This window comes from Geotrypetes seraphini, chromosome 5, assembly GCF_902459505.1.
Source record: "Geotrypetes seraphini chromosome 5, aGeoSer1.1, whole genome shotgun sequence".
In the NCBI taxonomy this organism is placed as follows: Eukaryota; Metazoa; Chordata; class Amphibia; order Gymnophiona; family Dermophiidae; genus Geotrypetes; species Geotrypetes seraphini.
This window is the reverse complement of record NC_047088.1, coordinates 81,870,246-81,892,279: the sequence shown is the minus strand read 5'-3', so window position 1 is coordinate 81,892,279 and position 22,034 is coordinate 81,870,246. Positions and strand designations below refer to the sequence as shown.

The following is a 22,034-nucleotide window of genomic DNA, read 5'->3' as shown; positions in this document are numbered from 1 at the left end:
TCCGCCCTCCCTTGAAAGGAAAGACTGCAATGAGAGGGCATAGAATGAAGTTAAGCGATTATAGGCTCCGGAGTAATCTAAGGAAATACTTTTTTACAGAAAGGGTTGTAGATGCATGGAACAGTCTCCCGGAAGAGATGGTGCAGACTGTGTTTGAATTCAAAAGGGCCTGGGATAGGCACATGGGATCTCTCAGAGAGAGAAAGAGATAATGGTTACTGCAGATGAGCAGACTAGATGGGCCATTTGGCCTTTATCTGCCATCATGTTTCTATGTATGTAAACTTACAACTCGTTCTGAGCTCCCCTGGGAGGACTGGATATAAAACCAAATAAATAAATATGGAATTCAGTGCCTTTATCCTTAAAGAAGTAAAGACCTGGCCTGGTTTCCTTGGCATTCCAATAAGCATAAGCAAATTGAGGACCAGCAGGATTCTTTGTCTCTTTTCTTATATTGTTTGTAAAGCCTCTTTGCTTGAAAACTGCATATTTGGTAGGAAATTATACTGTTTATTTTGTTTCCTTCATTTTATGATTTTATGTTAACTTTATTGTTTTTTCATTGTTGGCCTCTGTTATTTTGAAGTGAAACTACTCGCAAACTAAATGAAACAACATAAGAACATAAGCATCGCCTCTGCCGAGTCAGACCATAGGTCCATCGTGCCCAGTAGTCCGCTCCCGCGGTGGCCCCCTAGGTCAATGACCTGTAAATGATCCTTTACTAAGACATTTTATCCTGTATAGTACCCCTCTAATTATACCCTTCAATCTCCTTTTCCTTCAGGAACTCGTCTAATCCCTTTTTGAAATCCAAAATCGTACTCTGCTCTACCACCTCCTCTGGAAGCGCATTCCAGGTATCTACCACCCTCTGAGTGAAGAAGAACTTCCTAGTATTTGTTCTGAATCTGTCTCCCTTCAATTTTTTTGAGTGCCCTCTTGTTCTTGTTGCCCCCGCCAGTCTGAAGAATCTGTCCATCTCTACTTTCTCTATACCCTTCATGATCTTGTAAGTTTATGTCCCCTCTAAGTCTCCGCTTTTCCAGAGAAAAGAGCTCCAGCCTCTCAGCATATGAAAGTTTTTCCATGCCCTTTATCATTCTTGTTGCTCTTCTCTGGACCCTCTCGAGTATCGCCATATCCTTCTTAAGGTATGGCGACCAGTACTGCAGTTTTCCAGATGCAGGCACACCATCACCCGATATAGCGGCAGGATAACTTCTTTGGTTCTGGTAGTGATTCCCTTTTTGATAATGCCCAACATTCTGTTTGCCTTCTTTGAGGCCGCTGCGCATTGTGCCTCCGGCTTCATTGTTTTGCCCACCAAAACCCCCAAGTCCTTTTCTAGGTTGCTTACCCCAAATACCATCCCTCCCATCGTGTAGTTGTACATCGGGTTTCCTTTCCATATGTGCAAGACTTTGCATTTCTCTACATTGAAGCTCATTTGCCATTTATTTGCCCATTCACTCAGTTTGTTCAGGTCCCTTTGTAGTTCTTTACATTCATCAACAGTTTTAACCCTACTAGAGAGTTTTGTTTCGTCCGCGAATTTTATAACTTCGCACTTCGTCCCTACTTCCAGGTCATTTATGAATATATTGAACAGCAGTGGTCCCAGCACTGACCCCTGCGGTACACCACTCGTGACTCCTTTCCAATCAGAGTAGTGTCCCTTTACTCCTACCCTCTGTTTCCTGTCCACCAGCCAATTTCTGATCCATCTGTGCACGTCCCCTTCCACCCCGTTTCCTTAGTAGGCGCTCGTGGGGTACCTTGTCGAAGGCTTTTTGGAAGTCCAGATATATGATGTCTATGGGGGTCACCTTTGTCCAATTGTTTGTTTATCTCCTCAAAGAAGTGCAGTAGGTTTGTTTGGCAAGATCTTCCTTTACAGAAACCGTGCTGGCTGGTTCTCAACAGATTATTTCTTTCTATATGCTTATTGATGCTGTCCTTGATTAATGATTCGGCCATCTTCCCCGGAACTGAGGTTAAGCTCACTGGTCTGTAGTTCCCCAGGTCGCCTCTGGATCCCTTTTTGAAGATAGGTGTAACATTCGCTATCCTCCAGTCCTCCGGGATTACCCCTGCTTTCAAGGATAGGTTGCAAATTTATATTTGTTTCTTTACTTTTGACTAGCTACCCAGAGAAAAAAATGGATAATTAAAATTTCCCTAAACTTTTTACCACCCACAATGTATCTTAATCTATAGGCTTATCTCCAAGGTTATAAATCAAATGGTTATCTAAACCAAAATATTTTAGTGACAGAATTCACTCCAATTCACAACTGGTTTTTATAAATAACCAGAACTCATCAATAAATGTTTCCTCAGCACTACTTCTTACAACGTCAAAAAGATACTTTCTATCCTGTTTCTTAATGTTAACCAGGACAAAATTAATTTAACTATTAATACATTCCATTTAAATACAAGAGCTCTGTACCTCAACACAAAAGTGACAGAGAATCACTGTATGACATAACCAAACACAGCCCTTGCCACAAAAATAGGCCAGACTTGAACTTAATTAACATTAGCCAAAAATCCACTATAAAATCTTTTTTAAAAAAATCTTTTTCTATTCTCAGGCAACCAAGACCAACCTGTCTTCTAGACTGATAACCACCCAACTGCTCTCCCTTGCAATTTTAGAATCCTCCCCAGCACTACTGACTTCTACATGAGGTCATCAGACCTGTTGCAGACATCAGCTGTCTAGAATTCCAACAATCAGTCATGCAAACACAGCATTATCTTTGCTGGACAACAACAACAACAAAACTTTTAACTTTAAAATGTTAGAGGGAAAAAAACCTCTGTCAGGTCTCTCCTGTCCTGGGTCAACTATAGCATATTTATAACCCATGGTTACATTACAATCTAAACAGCCAAGACAGACAAACAGGATGTCACTGACTTGGGTTAATAAATCCCGAATAATAAATAAAATCCCAATTCCTATACTTTACTTCTGTGCGGCAAAATGTAATCTATATTCTTATTGTAAGTCCGTTAGCCACTAGATGGCATTGTGTAAACACAAAGGATGTACCACTCTATGGCTGAGGAGGCTGGGGAAATGATGCAACTGAACAGAAAAAGTGGGCATGCGGAATCAGATAATGTTCCCCCTCCCCTCAGCCCTCTCCCTCCAGGGCAAGGAGGAGGAAGGAAGTGGCTTTAAAGGCTTGTAATGAGCTACTTTGGCATAGAGGCCCCACACTCCGTTACTGTCATTTCAGGGCTCCTTATTCTTCTGATGGATGGAATATTTTATTCATATGTCTTTACCTTTTTCTGAAAGGAGAGAGAGAGAGAACAGGAGAAGAGGGGTGATGGCAGACAGGTAAGAGAGGAAAGCTTAGAAAAAGTCGAAATAGAGAAGTTTAAAACAGAAAGGCATCATAAAAGTTGAAAATTATATGTAAGAGAAAATTTAAATCCAGAATATTTTCAGTACAAATAGTCTTGGGGTTTATGGGCTAATCTATAATTCTCCATGTTGGTTATAGTGCCAGATCTCTTATGATTATGTCTTATCAGTTTATAGTGGGACATGTTTAGTCTTATTGTCATATCGTGGTTGAGGTTTAGTGCAATGCAATAATGAGATTTATAACACTGTATTGTGCAGAAATGATTATTTTTGTTTATTTTCTAAAGTTATATTCATTTTGACTGTTCAAACAAATTAAAGTTAAAAAGTACAAATATGTACAGTAAGAAGGCAATTCTATAACAGGGTATAAAGACATAAATGCGTGCAAGGGTCCTTATAGAATACTAGTGTAAACCAGCCTCAGCATACCACAATGCAGGCGCACACATTTATGATAGATCTATGGCTCATAAAAATATTAGTGCCTAAATATGACTGTTATCCACTCACAACCACAATGCAGTAACCTTTAACTCCTAGATGTTTAAATGATCAGAAGCTGGATCATCGGCAGTGCGTCTTATGAAGCTCTATATTTAATTTCCACTTTCATAAGAATCCCTTGCACTTCGATCGTCATCAGTCTCTGCGTCTTTATTTTCATGAAATGTATTATTCAATTTCATTACTGTATCTTCTTGTAACCAACATCTCTTCTGTTAACCTTAGACTTTATGAACTTATCTGATATTGTCGGGTGGGGATACAACGCCAACAAGGGTTTTGCCTTCTGGCTTTTTCAAGACATCCCCCTTTATTCCCATAGCTAGTCACCCAGACATTTGCTTCTGCATCAAAAGTGATCATTTTAGTGGAAGCAGTGCCTTGAAGTACATTTACTGGCTAATTGAACTTAAATTATGCATGCAACCTACAGTAAGTAACCCACCTAAATGTCAGCCCCGTCTCAGTCCGCCCATGCCTCTTTCTTGCAAATACTTGCTTTGCCATTTAATGCTTCAGTACTAAAATTAGGATTATCATATTTGAAGCTAAAAAATCCCAGATACATGGCCCTGCCCAGTTCTGCCGCAAACCCCGCCCCATTCTGGCCCAAACTCTACCCTGTTCCACCCCACATAGCCTCATCTCTTCTTTCACGCTGGGTCTGGAGGGCCTCCAAGCATATGCGGATGCGTGTGATGTCATCTGCGCATGCTCAGAGGCCCTAAAGGGTGCAACGGGGCTTTCCAAAATCCTGACAAACTGCAGGTTTTGGAAAGTCTGTCCAGGCACCGGGACATGTCCTCTAAAAAGAGGACATGTCCGGGATTTCCAAGACGTCTGGTAACCCTAACTAAAATAGCTCTTGGCCACACTTCTGACATTTATTCACATAAGTATACACGTCCCCACCCAGACAGCAGTATTCTATAAAGCTGAGCATAAGAACATAAGAATAGTCTTTCTGGGTTAGACCAATATTCCATCTAGCCTATTATCCTGTCTTTACAGTGACCAATCCAGGTCACTAGTACTTGGCAAAATCCCAAATTGTATCAACATTCCATGCTACCAATCCAGGGCAAGCAGTAGCTTCCCTCATGTCTGTCTCAATAACAGACTATGGACTTTTCCTCCAGGAAATTGTCCAAACCTTTCTTAAAACCAGCTATGTTAACTGCTCTTACCACAACCTCTGGCAATGCGTTCCAGTTGAATAAATTTAGGTGACCTGTTCTACATAGAATGAGAGGGTAAATGTGTGTGAACTGCCACAGTCGGTGAAATCGTACATTGCAGATTCTACCAATCAGGTGCTGGAGAAAATGACATACTTTGAATTGGAAAGATAGGCTAGATTTACCGATTAAATGTTTTCCTAGTATTGACATAGTGGGACATGCCCTTTAGTATATCTGGCCCAAAGTTAGTTATCTCATTGAGAATAGGACTTGGCACCAGGTACCAATTTCCCCATCATCAAGGGTTCAAGGTTAGCAGCTTTGGTACACTAAAGCTCATCATTCTTTTTTTTCACTCAGTTTTCCAGATCTAGTCTTTTATTTGGTTTTATTCAGCGATTCACTTTATTTTAGAATTATAGAATTTCTGCTGTTCACTCCACACTGGGGGAGTGTTTTGGCGGTCCACTCTCCCATTGCACAGTTTTAGTAAGTCTCGCTGCCTTGATTAGAGGAGTGTGTGGCGCAGTGGTTGGATCTACAGCCTCAGCACCCTGGGGTTGTGGGTTCAAACCCCGCGCTGCTCCTTGTGACCCTGGGCAACTCACTCAGTCCTCCATAGCCCCAGGTACGTTAGATAGATTGGGAGCCCACCGGGACAGATAGGGAAAATGCTTGAGTGCCTGATTGTAAAAACCGCTTAGATAATCTTGATAAGCGGTATATCAAATCCTAATAAACTTGAACTTGAAACTTGATTACCTCACTTTTAGCCGGCTACAATTGAAATGCTGGCCTGGGTTGAGGCATACCCAAAGGGGCTTGCTCGTTGGTGTACCTGTTTTTTTGTGATCTGTAGCATGACTTGATTTTTTTGTGTGTGGTTTTTTGTTTTATATTTGAGCCTGTAACTTGTACTCTTGTTTGGTTTTAATTTCGTCTTCTTACAGCTTTATGTTTTGGGATAGGGTGTATGTACCACTGTGAGCCACGGTAGATATAATTGTACCTATCAGAAAAGTTTCTTGGCTTGATTTGATTTATTCACTTGACATACCGCTTAAAAAAAGTATCAAAGGGGTTTACATTAATTTATCAATGTACATTATGCATTGTATTCAATAAATAATAATAACCAGTTTCAATAACAGTTTTTACAGTGTTACACTGACTCATCAATTAAACGACTTTATAAAAAGCCAAATTTTCACAGCTTTATGACAAGTGAGGTAACTAGAAATCTCAGTCATTTCATCCATCAAAGAATTCCATAGTATAGGGCCAGCATAAGACAAAATTCTGTTCCTAGTAGATGTTAGTCTGACCTGGGACAATACAGGAAGTTGCAATTATGAACGGTGTGAAGAACAAAGTAAAATACAGCGAAAGATTAGAGAAACTGGGCCTCTTCTCCCTCGAACAGAGGAGATTGAGAGGGGACATGATCGAAACATTCAAGTTACTGAAGGGAATAGACTTAGTAGATAAGGGCAGGTTGTTCACCCTCTCCAAGGTAGGGAGAACGAGAGGGCACTCTCTAAAGTTAAAAGGGGATAGATTCCGTACAAACACAAGGAAGTTCTTCTTCTCCCAGAGAGTGGTAGAAAACTGGAACGCTCTTCCGGAGTGTTATAGGGGAAAATATCCTCCAGGGATTCAAGACAAAGTTAGACAAGTTCCTGCTGAACCAGAATGTACTCAGGTAGGGCTAGTCTCAGTTAGGGCGCTGGTCTTTGACCAGAGGGCCGCCACATGAGCGGACTGCTGGGCACAATGGACCACTGGTCTGACCCAGCAGCGGCAATTCTTATGTTCTTAATGCATTCAACCTTTCAAAGAGATATTTTGGGGCACCCATTTTCAAGGCTTTAAAAGCTAAACACAATCTTTGAGAAAATGGTCAACCAATGAAGCCCAGCCATGTTATCAGATTTAGTTTATCCCCCAAAGGCCCCTAAACATTGTGAATCTCTGAGAGTTTTAAGATTCTTTAGACTAGCAGGGGCAACTAAAACAAGAGGTCACTCAGAAAAACTGAGAGGAGACAGATTCAAAACGAATGCAAGAAAGTTCTTCTTCACTCAACGGATGGTAGACACCTGGAACGCGCTTCCCGGAGAGGTGATAAGCCAGAGTACAATTCTGGGGTTCAAAAAGGGACTGGATGACTTCCTGGAAGCGAAGGGAATAACGGGGTACAGATAGAGGTTTACCTCACAGGACACTGAGCAAATAGGGTATGGACTTTTTAGGTTAGGTAGGGAACATTTTCAGGTCATGGACCTGGAGGGCCGCCGCGGGAGCGGACTGCCGGGCGCGATGGACCCCTGGTCTGACCCGGCAGAGGCAATGCTTATGTTCTTATGTTCTTATTTAGATCTATAATGTGGGTACATTAATGCACTTATAGTCAAGAATAAAATTCTAATCACTGATGATTTTCTTTTTGATAAGGCCTTCAACATTTTTTCTACTACTGAATCCTATCTGACTGATTCAGATAATTTAATTTCAAACAGGTGCCTATTTGGGTATTCTTATCAGCATTTCCCAAGACAGAAGTAGAAGGATCAGGGTGTTTTGATAATTTTATAAAATCAGCTTTAGTGCTTGTGCATTCTTGTAATCCATGGTTGTGAAGGATTATTTATGAGTTCTAACAATTAGGCTTTATGTTTCACCCATTGTCCTTTGGCAGTCTAGGATCAGACCTGTTCGCATTCGTGGAGCACATTGCTGTATTACAACTTGAAGTTCAGAACTTTTTATTGTTGGATGATCTTCTTCTTCATACTGATGGTTTTGCACAGGCAATTAGATCTACCCATGAAGAATTGTAATTTGAGATTTTTATTATTCAAACCACCTCTTGGTTAAATTAATTTGTTTTAGATCTCAGCCACAACTGACGCATGATTTGGAATGCCCACATATATCTTCTAATGTAAAATGTGAGACTGTTAATCCCTCAGATTTTCAACATTGTTCAATGCATCTGAAACCTAACATTTCTCCTGTGAATGCATCTGTTATGATTGACTCATGGGGTATTGAATGAGGTTGCACCTTTGAAATCCTTTGTGTCTTTGAAACAGCAAACTAGTGATGCCTTCTTGATATTCCAGTGAATTTGCTGTTGCCAAGTATAGAGTGAGATACACTGAACAACAGGGTGGATTAATCACGATTTAATTCACTAGTCAGAAAGACTTGATTTAAATCATGGCTTTCTTCAGATTCATTCTTGCTGGTATAATCTTAATATTTACAACCAGATGTCATCAGAAAAGGCCAGTTCTTGACATACATACTGCTCAAAACAGTCCATCTACATCTTGTGGGAACGTTAGTTTAGTTCTGCCCTTTCTTTTCAGAGCTGCTGCAGCAAAATGATTGTTAAGGAAGTATTTAGCAATTTCAACAATGTTAGTCTTTATTTCTGGGACACTGAAGTCTTTGGCTAGGAGCTGCAGCAAATGAGCACTACAGGTCTCCCTCCCTATTCGCGGATTTATTATTCACGGATTCGATTATTCGCGGTTTTACAATTGTAACTTTTAAAAGGCTGTCCAGACCTTCCTCCTGCGTCCCGGACCTTACCTGGTGGTCTAGCAGTGATGCAGGGCAGAAGCGATCTTCCTACGCTCCTGCCCCGTGCAGATCCGTCCTCCAAAATGGCTGCCGTGAGTTCCCGTGGTCTCACGAGACTACAGTGGCAGGAGGGAGGCGGGGGTGGGTTAGAGTTGACCCAAAAGTTATTCGAAAATTTTCCATATTTGCGGGCCGGCTCTGCCCCTAACCCCTGCGAATATTGAGGGGGAAGTGTGCATGCTTTGTCCCAGGATTTAGTAATAGGAACTGTAAACCCCTGTGCAGGAGAGCTAATCGGGTTAGCTCTGCTGATGATAGCGCTGACCTCCCTTGCACTAGTAAAGATGAACCAGAGAGAGACTGACAGTTAGAACACAGACAAGCTGTAACAAACACTCTAAGCCTGTTTGCACTCTAAGGCTGCATGTCCCTTTAAGGCAGAAACCAGCAGGAAGCTGATGTTAGAGCATTCACAGCTACTATGTAACTTTGTAAGTCTAAGTGCTTTGAAAATATGCCTCTAAGTGTTTAACAAAAGCAGTAGAAATGTTGAGTACTGCCAAGACATACAAAGTACCACGTTTAAATCTGTGATATATCTAAACAATAGCAATGTCTTGATACTGTGTTGTGCATGAAAACCAAATAGAATGTCTTGGAATGATTCGGTGGTTTGCATTCCACAGGGTACGCATCCTAAATGAGTGAAGAAAACATGATTTTTCAACAAGAAAGAAATGAATCTTGTAAGTAACATCATTTGCCTGACCCTGGCAATGGGGGTGGTGGGTGGGGGGGGGGGGGGAAGAGAGAGAGGGTTCACAATTTGGGTGACCAGTGACCAATGAGCTCTGACATCGGGAAGAAGGCCAGTCTGGGGTTGAGCAGTGATTTGGTGGACTCTTGGAATTTATTGTAGCCTGCCTTCTCAGTATTGAATGAAGTCACCTAAAACAGTGTAGAAAATGTATAAATATGAAATGCAATAGAAGAAGCATCAAAAGCTGATGACAAGAAGGCCGTAGTAGTGGTAGATAAGACAAAGAGATTGGGGGAAAGAACCAGAGCCACAGCAAGAAGTGGCAGTTAAACTGGGAATGACAGCGGAGAGGTCTTGAGTAGATGTGATCAGTGACAGATGGACTAATGGAATGAGGGAGGGGCAAGCAATAACAGATGGACTCTGAGAATCAGGGGAAGGATGCCAGAGCACTGAGTCATGGCTAGATTTGAAGTGCTAAACCATGGGGCATCTAGTGGATTTCATTGTGTATTGCCTTTGTGTAAGTATAGTGACCCTCAGAGCAGGTGTAGCTTGTATTGTATGCCTACCTAGTCTTACACAAGCTGTTAGAAAGCCTTCATGCTAGAGCTCACTAGACTTCTTTATACATGTGATATACTCCCTCTTTCTGCTTCATTGGTGTCAGTTCTTCCGTAGAAAGATGCCAGAAAGGGGCTTAATTATTTGGAGCAAACCATGTGAGATGCTGGTGTTTCATGTATGATTTGGTTCTTTACTTCACAGAGTCGTGCATTTGCAGGTGTCGTGATCCTGTCTGCTTCTGCCCTCCTCTATGTCTTGCTCTGTCAGTATTTCTGCTTTCCTCACTGCTGGGTCAGATGTGTGACGCTGCAGGGGCACCGGGGATCAAGTATTCAACAAAGGCCGGGAATGCATTTCCTGTGGGGATACAGCCGTGTGCCTGATGGAAAGGTGAGCAACTCTGCCAAAAGCAGGATACGTTAATCATGTAGAGACTGTGGGGCCTTCACATGTGATTGGAGAATATTACAGGGAGTCAGTGGCGTACCTAGCATATGTGACACCCGGGGCCCATCATTTTTTGGCAACCCCCCCCCCCATCTGTACGAAAAACATGATTTTTAGTAACAAGCCACATGTAACACATGAGTACCTAGGAAAAAGCAGCATCTTACATACTGCAGTGAGCAGTACAACATCAATACACCCATTGTAAAACTAAACAAGCCAGACTAGTACAGATCAATCCTACACCATCAATCCTAACAGAAAACCATGTCTTTCGAACACACAGAACACAGAAAACACCTTCGCCTAGTATAGAATGTCATCACAAACTAACCCCTCCCTCTTTTACAAAACTGTAGTGTGGATTTTAGCTACGGAGGTAACAGCTCTGACGCTCATAGAATTCTAAGCATTAGAGCTGCTACCACCACAGGTGACGCTAAAAAACGCTCCACAGTTTTGTAAAAGGGGGGATAAAATAGAAATGCATAGACAAAGGTTAAATTGAACCAACAAGAAGCTGGACTCTGCTTACAGTGCTCCACAGAAACAGTGACACATGTCATTGCCTAAAGCAATAAATAAATAAATAAATAAATTCTACTTTTGTCTTCTGTGGTTTCTGCTTTCCTCATCTTCTTGTAACTCTCTTCCTTCCATCCACTGACTGCCGTCTCTCTTCCCCTATATGGCATATTTTCTCCTTCTATGCCTCTTCCAGAAACTGTATGCCTCCCCCTTCCATCTCTCCTTTCACCCCCATTGATCTGGCATCTCTCTCCTCTCCTTCCTCTCTTCTGCAATCCCTTTCTTCTCTAATTTTCCTTTTCAATTTATTTTCTGCATCCATCTAGATTACGTTCTTACTACCCTCTCATCAATTTCCTTTTTTACTGTCTACCTATAGCTCGCCACCTCTTTCCCTCAAACCCTCCAGTATTTCTCTAACTCAATCCTTTTCCCCCATCATCTGCCCTCTTCTCTCTCCCCACTTCTATCATCTGCCCTTTCTCCCTACTTCCATCATCTGCCCTCTTCTCTCTCCCCTTTCTCCCCACTTCCATCATCTGCCCCTTCTCTCCACCATAGACCCATCTTTCTCCCTTCCTCACCTTTCCGATTTTGGTAACAAGATCTGCCCCCCCCCCCTGCGATGACACTTAAGATCGGTAAAGGGCCTCCTTCTACCCCTGGCATCAACAGAACTTCAGATCGGCAACGTGGTGCTCAGTCAAAAGCGGAAACAGGAAGCTGAGTCAGAGGGAAGCTTTTGACGTGAGCACTAGAGAATGACACAGGGAAAAAATCTGTCCCCGTCACTGCACCGTCCCCTTCACCGCCCCATCACCATCCCCGCAGCCTTATACAAGCCCATCACATACAAGCCTCAGTACTGCAATATTTAGCTTATTCCTTCCCTATAAATCAAAGTTCTGGCTACTGAACTGGAGAAAGAGATGTTCAGCTGACAGGGCTTTGTTTATAAATTTTTATCAACACAGCTAATATACTACTTTATCCTGAAGCAAAAAAAAAAAAAAAGAAATATAATTTTTTTCTACCTTTGTTGCCTGGTTTTTGCTTTCCTCATGTTCTCATTCAATTCCTTCCATCCACTGTCTCTCTTCTCTCTGCATCTTCCATTTGCTCTGTTACTGTGCCTCTCCCTTTCTCCCCCCTTCCAAATTGGTCTGGCACCCATCTTCTTCCCTCAGCTCCCCCATAGTCTGGCATCTCTGTCTTCTTCCCTGCCAGCGACTTCTTCCCACGCTCTCTTCCCCATTTCCCTTCAGCGTCTTCTCCCCACTCTCTCTTCCCCATGTCCTGTCAGCGTCCTTCTCCCCCCTCTGTCGTCCCCATGTGCTTTCAGCATCCTTCTCCCCCCTGTCTTCCCCATGTCCTTTCAGCATCCTTCTATCCCCCATCTTCCCCATGTCCTTTCAGTGCCCTTCTCCGCCCTTCTCCCCCCCTGTCTTCCCCATGTCCTGTCAGTGTCCTTCTCCCCCCTCTGTCTTCCCCATGTGCTTTCAGCATCCTTCTCCTCCCTCTGTCTTCCCCATGTCCTTTCAGCGTCCTTCTCCCCCCGTCTTCCCCATGTCCTTTCAGTGTCCTTCTAACCCCATCTTCCCCATGTCCTTTCAGCGCCCTTCTCCGCCCGTCTTCCCCATGTGCTTTCAGTGTCCTTCTCCCCCCCTGTCTTCCCCATGTCCTGTCAGTGTCCTTCTCCCCCCTCTGTCTTCCCCATGTGCTTTCAGCATCCTTCTCCTCCCTCTGTCTTCCCCATGTCCTTTCAGCGTCCTTCTCCCCCCCGTCTTCCCCATGTCCTTTCAGTGTCCTTCTCCCTCCCCCACGTATTCCCCATGTGCTTTCAGCGTCCTTCTCCCCCCTCTGTTTTACCCATTTCCCTTAAGTGTCTTTTCCTCTCCACTTCACCTTTCCTCCCTTTCTCCCTCCCTACCCCTTACCTTCATGGCACTTCCCCCCTGCCTGCCCAACAACAGGCCCAGTCCGACAAACCTCCCTGCCCTGTGGCCGTGAGTCTAAATTACCTTCTTACAGCAGCCGAGCCTTGTAGTTGCATATGGCTGCCGTAAAGGTCGTCTCTGATGAAACTTCCGGTTGTGTCAGAGATGACCTTTACGGCAGCCACACGCAGCTTCAATACTCCAGCTGCTGTAAGAAGGTAATTTAGACTCGCGGCCACAGGGCAGGGAGGTTTGTTGGACCGGGCCTGTTGTCGGGTGGGCGGGCGGGAAAGCGCCACGAAGTAAGGGGCAAGGAGGGAGAAAGGGAGTTGTTTCAACACCATTCGCTGAATTTTCCGGACCTGGCCGGCTATGCACCCTGTTTCAAAGAGACTGGCTCTGCTAAAAAGAGCTCACTGGTTGCCCGTTTTACATAGAATTACCTATAAAATTGCACTCTTGGGCGCCCCGGGCACTGTTCCCTCTAAGCTGAGCAGGAGTCCTCCACCCACAGTCTCACCAATAGAGGGTGCTGTTTTACTGTCACATTTTTCAATTGTGAGGGACAGGCAAGTTCTGCAGGACTCCAGGGAACATACCTGTCCTTAGCGACTGAAAATATTCCACCCCCTAGTGGTAGCAATGCAGCTGGAGGACACCTGCTCAGCTTAGAGGGAACACGGAGTGACTTTTAAAACCATGCAAACTAATACCCCAACTTTCATTGATAGATTGCTTATCCCTTATACCCCCCCCCCGAACTTTAAGATCAGCCACGCAGTATTCTCTTAATGTCCCATCCCAAAAGATAATCGGTACTCATCGTACTCTCATTGGAATTCGCTCCCTCTACACCAGGAGTGCCCAATACGTCAATCGCGATCGACCGGTCGCTCGGGAAGGCAATGCGAGTCGATCACGGAACCCATCCCGGGTTCCGTGATAGACTCATGTTGCCATCCCGATTGACCGGCCGATCAGCCTTCCTCTCCCCGAGGTTCCCCACCGGTCATCACTTCATGCACACCCATTCTCGCTGCGTCCTTCCTTGCTCGACTGCCAGAACCCATCTTCCTCACACGCCTTTGTCCCGGTGCGCTTTTGATCTGACACCCTTGCTTTCTTCCGTAGAAAATCTTTGATAGACTGGGGGATGATGTCACTTCCTTCGGGAGAAGGTGGGAGGGAGGTCTAGGGAAGTCACGTCACTGGAGAGCTGAGCGCCGGCTGCCCCTGGTGGAATCAAGCCGCCAGACTGGAGAAAGGCGGTCGGGAGCAGGAGGTGCTCTGCACAAAAATGCAAGAACTGCTGCTGCTCTGGCATCTTGAGCCTGAAAATGGGAAGTTGAGAAGGGGGGGGCTACGCATTTTTGTAAGTGCCCTGCTGAAAGGAGACTGGAATGGCTCTCATGGAAGGATTTATAGACTGGCTTTTTCTTTTCCTCGGACCTGAGCATCCGGAGATTTGGGCCTGCAGAAGCCTCGCGCTGACCAGCATTCCTCTCCCCGACGTCAATTCTGACATCGGAGAGGAATTTCTGGGCCAGCCAATCGCTGCCTGGCTGGCCCGGAACTTCCTCTCCCACATCAGAATTGAAGGGGAGCGGAACCCTGGTCAGCGCAAGGCTTCTGCAAGGAAAGCTTGGGGTGGTGGTGGCTTGGAGGCCTGTTTCCCAGTAGCAGTGGCAAACCTAGTGGCTTGGGGGAGGGCAGGGAGAAAGAAACAAAGGGGGCAGGCAGGGAGACAGAAAGAAGGGGGGACAGGGAGACAAAGAAAGAAGGGAAACAGAAAGAAAGAGGGAACAATGAGACAGAAAGAAAGTGGGCATGGAGAGAAAGAGAAAGAAAGAACAGGAGGCAGGGAGAAAAAAGAAGGGGGCAGGGAGAAGAGAGAAAAAGTTGGGGGGGAGAATGAGGTCTGGAGGAGAGAAAACATATAGGAGACTGAAAGAAGGGAAGAAATATTGGATGCAGGAGTTGGCTGAAGTCAAAAGATGTCAGAAAAAGAAGTGCAGCCAGAGTGAAGTGAGAAGAAGAAAGTGCAACCAGAGTCTCATGAAATCACCAGACAACAAAAGTAGGGAAAATGATTTTATTTTCAATTTAGTGATCAAAATGTGTCTATTTTGAGAATTTATATCTGCTGTCTATATTTTACACTATGGTTCCCTTTTACTAAACCTCAATAGCGGTTTTTAGCGCAGGGAGCCTATGAGCGTCGAGAGCAACGTGGGGCATTCAGCGCAGCTCCCTGCGCTAAAAACTGCTATGTGGTTTAGTAAAAAGGGAGGGGTATATTTGTCTATTTTTGTATGGCTGTTATTGAGGCGACATTGCATAGAGTCATTTGCCTTGACCTCTTTGAAAAAAATCCGGAATATGAATTATAATTAACATTTTGTCTGCCTTTCAGTGTGCTTTGTGGGGTTTTTAAAAATTATTTTATTGTTGGTAGATCATTTTGACTTGGTCATTTTAAAAGTAGCTCACAAGCCCAAAAAGTGTGGGCACTCCTGCTCTACACCTTAGATCTGAACAAAACTTACAGAAATTTAAAAGCAGTCTTAAATGAAATAATCTTTCACAAAGTAGATACTTTCACTTTATTGTATTCTCCTTATATGTACTCTTTATAAGAAATTGTAGTTCTTCCCTTTTTTTTCCATTGTTCTCCGGTCATAAGATGAATAATTAGTCTATGTATGTCTAATAATTTATATTGTCTATTTCCCAGCTATTTAAAATTATTATGTACAACGCTTTGTACCTTTGGATCAGTATTTAATCAAAAATTTAAATAAACTATGAAACTACAAAGGAAACAACATCACAAGACACTCTGCTTACTTCAATGCTGCTGGGACAAATAGGCTTAAAGTGGTGGTTTTCCCTTGTCCCTGCCACTGTATGACCCTTGGTCCAGCAGTCTCAGCTGCCTCTTTTTGAACAAACAGGAACTTAATGCCAGAGACATGTTAGTCACAAAAACTAAATAAGTCCGCAGGCGGGGGAGGGGGGGGGGGGTCAAATCTAGTTTCCCAATGGCCTTTGTAAGCTAGCACGTGCAGCTAAACGTTTTGTTGTCCCTCCAGTACCATCACAAGTAGACTTGCCATGGCTGGTCACAAAGAAATCAACTCTGCATTCTCAATTATAAAATTCATGCTCTTAGCATTTACTTCTGGTTTCAATGTGAACTGTGGAACATGCTTGCAGTGGCGTACCAAGGGGGGGGGCGGGAGGGGTGGTCCGCCCCAGGTGCGAGCCCTGAGGAGGTGCTCCAGCATCCGTTTCCCCCCTCCCCCCCCGACGTCTGGTTCTTCCTCTCTGGCCTCCCCGCACCATTAAGAGTACCGAAGCAGCCTGCAGCAAGATCGCGATGTCAGCGATCTTGCGCTGCTTCATGCTGTCCTCCGCCGCGGTCCCGCCCCCTCCACTGATGTCAGAGGAGGGGGGCGGGTCCGCGGCGGACAGCACAAGCAGCTCAAGATCGCTGACATCGCGATCTTGCTGCAGGCTGCTTCTACTCTAAATGGTGCGGGGAGGCCAGAGGGGAAGAACCGGACGTCTGGATGGGCGGTGGGAGGGGGGGGCGAGCGGTCCTTCGGGGTGGGGCGGGCAGGCAGGCCTTCAGGGGGAGATGAAGGCCTTAAAGGGGGGGGGACAAGCCTTCAGGGGGGGACAAGCCTTCATGGGGGGAGACAGGCTTTTGGGGGGAGGACAGGCAGGCAGGCCTTCAAGGGGGGGACAGGCAGGCAGGCCTTTAAGGGGGGGACAGGCATTCAAGGGGGGGACAGGCCTTCAAGGGGGTGCAGGCCTTCGGGGGGTGCAGGCCTTCTGGGGGGGTGCAGGCTTGGGGGGGTGCAGCCTTCGGGGGGGTGCAGGCCTTAAAGGGGGGGCATGCCTTCATGGGGGAAAACAGGCTTTTGGGGGGAGGGACAGGCAGGCAGGCCTTTAAGGGGTGGGACAGGCCTACAAGGGGGTGGGACAGGCCTTCAAGGGGGGGGACAGGCCTTTGGGGGGACCCTGGTGTAGAAGTACACAGAGGGAAGGGGGTGTTCAAAGAGATGTGCATATGCCAGACTTTGGGGGGGAAGAAATAATGGGTCTGAAAATAGAGGAGAGGGAGAGAGATGATGGACCATGGGATTTAGGGAGGGAAGGAACAGAAAGGGAGAGAAATTGGACACAAGGGATGGTTTGGAGGAGGGATAGAGATACTGAATAGGAGGGTAATTGGGAAAAGAAAGGGAGAGACGGTAGGCCCTGGGGTGGTGGGGAAGGAGGGAGAGATGCCGGATGAAAGGGTAGTTAAGAAAAGGTGGATCTGTGGAGGGAGATGAAAAAAAGGAAAGATACCAGACTTCCTGGGGAGGGAAGGGAAATGGAAAGGGAGGACAGAGATGGCAGATGGATGGTTAGCATGAAGAAAAAAGGAGACCCTGGCAAGCAAGTTATCAGAAGGCAACCAGAGCCTGGGACCAACAAGATTTGAAAAATAACCAGACAACAAAAGGCAGAAAAATTAATTTTATTTTCTGTTTTGTGATTACAATATGTCAGATTTGAAATGTGTATCCTGCCAGAGCTGATGTTAGACCGCAAACGTGAGCTAGGATTTAACAGAGAGAGGAAAAGTCCTTTTTGTTTCTTTATTTTATTTACACCACAGCGCCAGTGTGGTTAGGAGAAGCCAAAGGGGGTGAAAAAGCTATAAAACCCACCAGGATTTTTTTTAAAAATAACCCAACTGGGCGGGAAAATCGAATTGAAAAACCAATTAAATAGGCTGAATTGAAATTTTTCTTCCTGAATCGGGCAGTTTGCGCTACTGTCTCAGACTTTAGGACCTGGGATTGGGGAGAGATGGCATCCTCAGTACTTTATAATGCAAGTGAAATGAGGATTTGGTCAGACTTTTGAAGGGTCTGCAGAAGAAAAATATTGTATAGGCCGGGGATATGAGACAGCAGGAAATGGAAACTTTTCTTCCTTCTATTTTGTGAATGGAAAGGCTGAGGATGTCAGAGAGTTCAGTTAAAATATGTGCTTTATAAAAAAATATAATAATGTGTTTTATAAAGTGTTTTATAAAGACCTACCCAGTGAGGTGTTCCTAGTAGTTGTGGTGGTGGTGGCGGCAGTGTGTCAATGTGTTGAGAGGAAGAGGTGGTCTGGGAAATTCTCCTGAGCAAACTCCGGGCCCATTTCCACCCCCCAGTTAGTCCACTCCACTCAACTGGTTCACACACTGAGTGGGTCTTTGGGTATTGTGCCTAGGTAGTTGTTTTGGGATCTCTTCCAGTGGTTTGTCAGTATCTCCTTGTGGTCCAAGGAAGGAAACTTTGTTAACCTTAGCATTGACCTTTTGTAACAGTGCTGCTTGTGTGGCATTAGGCTATCTAGTGATCGAAAGAAAAAAAAACAGACCTTTGCACATTTTTGCACTATAGGTGGGTGTATGAGGAGATTCACATTTCCTGCACAACTAAGTCCGTGTGAAGTTCCCTTGTGTTGTATTTGACATCTAGCAAGGTCTCTGTTTGGAAGGAAAGATCTAAGCTTAAAAATGAAGTGGCCAGAAGTTATGGTAAAAGCAGATAGCTTAGCTGGTTTTAACAAAGATTTGGACAAATTCCTGGAGGAAAAGTCCATAGTCTGTTATTAAGACATGGGGAAGTGTCTGCTTGCCCTGGATCAGTAGTTTGGAATGTTGTTACTCTTTGGGTTTTGACCAGGTACTAGTGACCTGGATTGGCTACCATGAGAATGGGCTACTGGGCATGATGGACCATTGGTCTGACCCAGTTAGGCTATTCTTATGTTATGTTCTCATCTGTAGGGGCCTATGTCTGGTTGAGGTGGATTTAATTATTTAGCTGAAGAAATTAGTTACCTCCACCATTCCACACACATTAATTCTCTTCCGTTTTTGTTCCCATTAAAAAAAACACTGATAAGTTCCCAGAAAAAAAATACATTAAAATAAGAAGTAATCTTATTTTAATGTATTTTTTTTCTGGGAACTTATCAGTGTTTTTTTTAATGGGAACAAAAACGGAAGAGAATTAATGTGTGTGGAATGGTGGAGGTAACTAATTTCTTCAGCTAAATAATTAAATCCACTTCAGCCAGACATAGGAGAACTCGCACACCATTCATACACCCTCCAACCAAAAACATCAAAAGAAAAAAAACTGTTCGACAACCTCCTAACACTCGACCCCCAACTCTACAACCTATTGACCTCGACCACAGACTACAAAACCTTCAGAAAAGAAATAAAAACCCTTCTATTCAAAAATACATAAAACCGAACTAACACAATCAGAACTGTCCCAAGCATCACCTGCAACTACTCCATATGTACTTCTGATGTCATGACAATTCAGACATAATTTATGTTATGTTATGTTTGGAATAATGGTTACATATATGAGGTTCAATAAAAGAATATTTTCACTCCCTGTTTCTATTCTGACCATTTATACCATTTCATGGTTATTACAAAAAATATTTTTTACATGGAGGGTGGGTGGGGGTGTGTGTCAAAAAATGATGGGCCCCGGGTGCCACATACCCTAGGTACGCCACTGCATGCTTGTGTCTAGGGAGGGGGGGGGGTCCAGATTTTCCAATTGGACAATCTGGCAACCCTAGCTTAGTGCATTTTATCCCAGCACCTAACTTTAGCCATCCTTTTGAGAATTACCCCCTTTTGGAGTACACCACTCTAGAAAGCTCTGAAAGTTTGTTGGCCTAGGCTTCATCTGATGATGTCACCCAACTATAGGATCTATATGTCTGTCTTTGCTTACATGTATACATATTTACTGTGTGGTATGTTTTATTGCAGCCCTTTCTCCAAAGTCCATGCCAACAGTGTGCTGTGGTGTCCAGCTCTGGGCAAATGCTGGGATCCCGGCTGGGGAAGGAGATCGACCGGGCGGCATGTGTGCTACGCATGAATCAAGCTCCCACACAAGGCTATGAGGAGGATGTGGGTAGCAGGGTTACAGTCAGGGTGGTGTCTCATACCAGTGTACCCCTACTCCTCAGAAATGAGTCCTACTTCTTCGGGCTCTCTCAGGACACCCTGTATGTGATCTGGGGACCTCCAAAACTCATGAGCCGTGACAATGGGGGAAGCACTTACAGAACTCTGAAAAAGATGAAAGACATGCATCCCAGTGTCCAGATCTATACGCTGACAGAGGCAAAGATGACATACTGTGACCAGATATTCCAGAATGAAACAGGAAAGAACAGGTAGAGGTCGAACAGTATCCTGGAGTAAAACATTCTTACCTCCCAGACCTACCTTTATACTGAGTAACGTAAAACCCTCCCCAGCCCTCATCCCTCTTTATAATGAGCAATGTAAGCCCCTTCTACATGCCCCATTCCATATTTATATGGAATAGCCTATCTCCTTATTTCCCATCTGTTGCTAACTTCCTGCTTTGCTGACTCCCTCTCATTGATTTTTTAAAATTTTTTTTTATTGCAGGGTGAAATCTGGCTCTTACCTCAGCACTGGATGGTTCACCATGATTTTGGCTATGGAGTTGTGTGAGCATATCTCTGTGTATGGAATGGTCAGCAGCAACTATTGCAGGTACAGGGTCTTAGGGTGTCTTTCACACAGCTGTACTCCCAGGGATCTCAGGAGATGGTTTAGGTTTAGGATATTGATATTATACACTTTACATTCTGTTGGGGTTCAGGGCCTCAGGATGTCATCAGCACACTATCACCTTTGTTATGGGATTTAGGGTTTCTGTTTATATTGCGGAGCCCTCTGACTCTAAACTAAACTGTAAGCTTATATACCGCATCTTCTCTATAAAGATAGAGCTCGGCATGGTTTACAAGAAATTTAAAGAAAGGAAAATAATTAGTTAATTATATAGAGAGCAGCGAAATCTCTTAGCTTTCTGAGTGTTAAGAGACAGTGAGAGCACATGGCTTTATATCAAGTGGTTGGGTTTTAGGTTGTCATTCAGTGTGCTTGCTCTCTTTTCTTAGGCTTTTAGGATCTCAGAATGAGATGTGGTGTGGTGTTTGGGGTTTGAGCACTCTCTCTGTCCTTCATGGCATTTGGGTCCACTTACTTGAAGATACCTTGTTGTGTCCACTGTTGCAGAGGGAAGAATCTAGTGCCAATTCCATATCATTATTTTGAGAAGAGGAAACTGGACGAGTGCAAGATGTATCTCAAGCATGAGCGGGCTGCCCGAGGTGCTCATCGCTTCATCACAGAGAAGATGGTTTTCTCCAGATGGGCAAAGCAAAAGGACATTGTATTCACTCACCCATCGTGGAAGGATACATAAAGTGTCACAGCAATTCATGCTGAGAAATGTCCTTTGAGAAAAACAACTGCAGCCAGCCGGTACCCCATCTCTTGGGATGAGGCGGTAATTGAATGTGTGTATCTGCTTGCACACCATGGGGAGGAGAAGAATCAACATGGTATCTTTTTTTTTTTTTGAGATGTCTTTATTAGGGTTACAACAGAGAAATCAAGGTGCAAGAGCATTCTACTGATCTTATCTTAACTACAATCTTCAATACAACTATTCTAGCTCAAACACATGGGCATGCTGCATTTTCGAATTCAATCTTTTCTATAGCCCTGCTGATAGAACTATGGCCGGCTCATGAGCTTGTATTAAGTTCTCCAATTGTAAGGGATCCAGAAATATCTAATCCTCTCCTAGATATTTTATCTGACCCCCCAAAAATAAAAAGATCATTCCAAGGGACAATGCTCTAGGTCTCAATCGTCTGAGATTTTTTTTTAACGGGAACAGGAATATCATTAAAGAAACACTGGGGAAATGTGAGACCCCCCCAGAAGATAAAGGAAGTCGTTCAGTAAAGAATTAGGGAGTCATTTTTTAGCTACCTGGGTTACTTACAGGCCTGCAGGCACAGCAGCACATTTTCTAAAGAAAACTTCCTGAAAGGTTTTCCTATGAAAATTCAGGAACCCATAGGGAATATGCAGATTATGGTATGCTTACATTGCAGAAAGCTTAAAAAGGCTAACCGTGGGGCACATTGAGGCAGCCTATAGTAAGCTTAAAATGTGCATGCACTAAAAAATATAATTTTTGGCC

General features: G+C 44.2%; 1 protein-coding gene across 1 annotated transcript; it reads left to right on the top strand.

The window, feature by feature from the left end:
• Positions 1 to 3,170: 3,170 nt before the first annotated feature.
• On the top strand, positions 3,171 to 21,699 carry ST6GALNAC4 (ST6 N-acetylgalactosaminide alpha-2,6-sialyltransferase 4). Its single transcript, XM_033946955.1, has 6 exons — positions 3,171 to 3,361; positions 9,357 to 9,416; positions 10,199 to 10,387; positions 19,766 to 20,178; positions 20,420 to 20,527; positions 21,056 to 21,699. The coding sequence occupies exons 2-6, from the start codon at positions 9,408 to 9,410 to the stop codon at positions 21,243 to 21,245; spliced, it is 909 nt and encodes a 302-aa protein (XP_033802846.1). The 5' UTR covers positions 3,171 to 3,361; positions 9,357 to 9,407; the 3' UTR covers positions 21,246 to 21,699.
• Positions 21,700 to 22,034: the final 335 nt, after the last annotated feature.

Bases quoted from the DNA above. Each gene is read 5' to 3' on its own strand.
- ST6GALNAC4 (XM_033946955.1), top strand. The intron at 10,388-19,765 runs GTGAGCAACTCT...GTTTTATTGCAG, and splicing joins GCCGTGTGCCTGATGGAAAG to CCCTTTCTCCAAAGTCCATG. The intron at 20,179-20,419 runs GTAGAGGTCGAA...TTTTTATTGCAG, and splicing joins AATGAAACAGGAAAGAACAG to GGTGAAATCTGGCTCTTACC.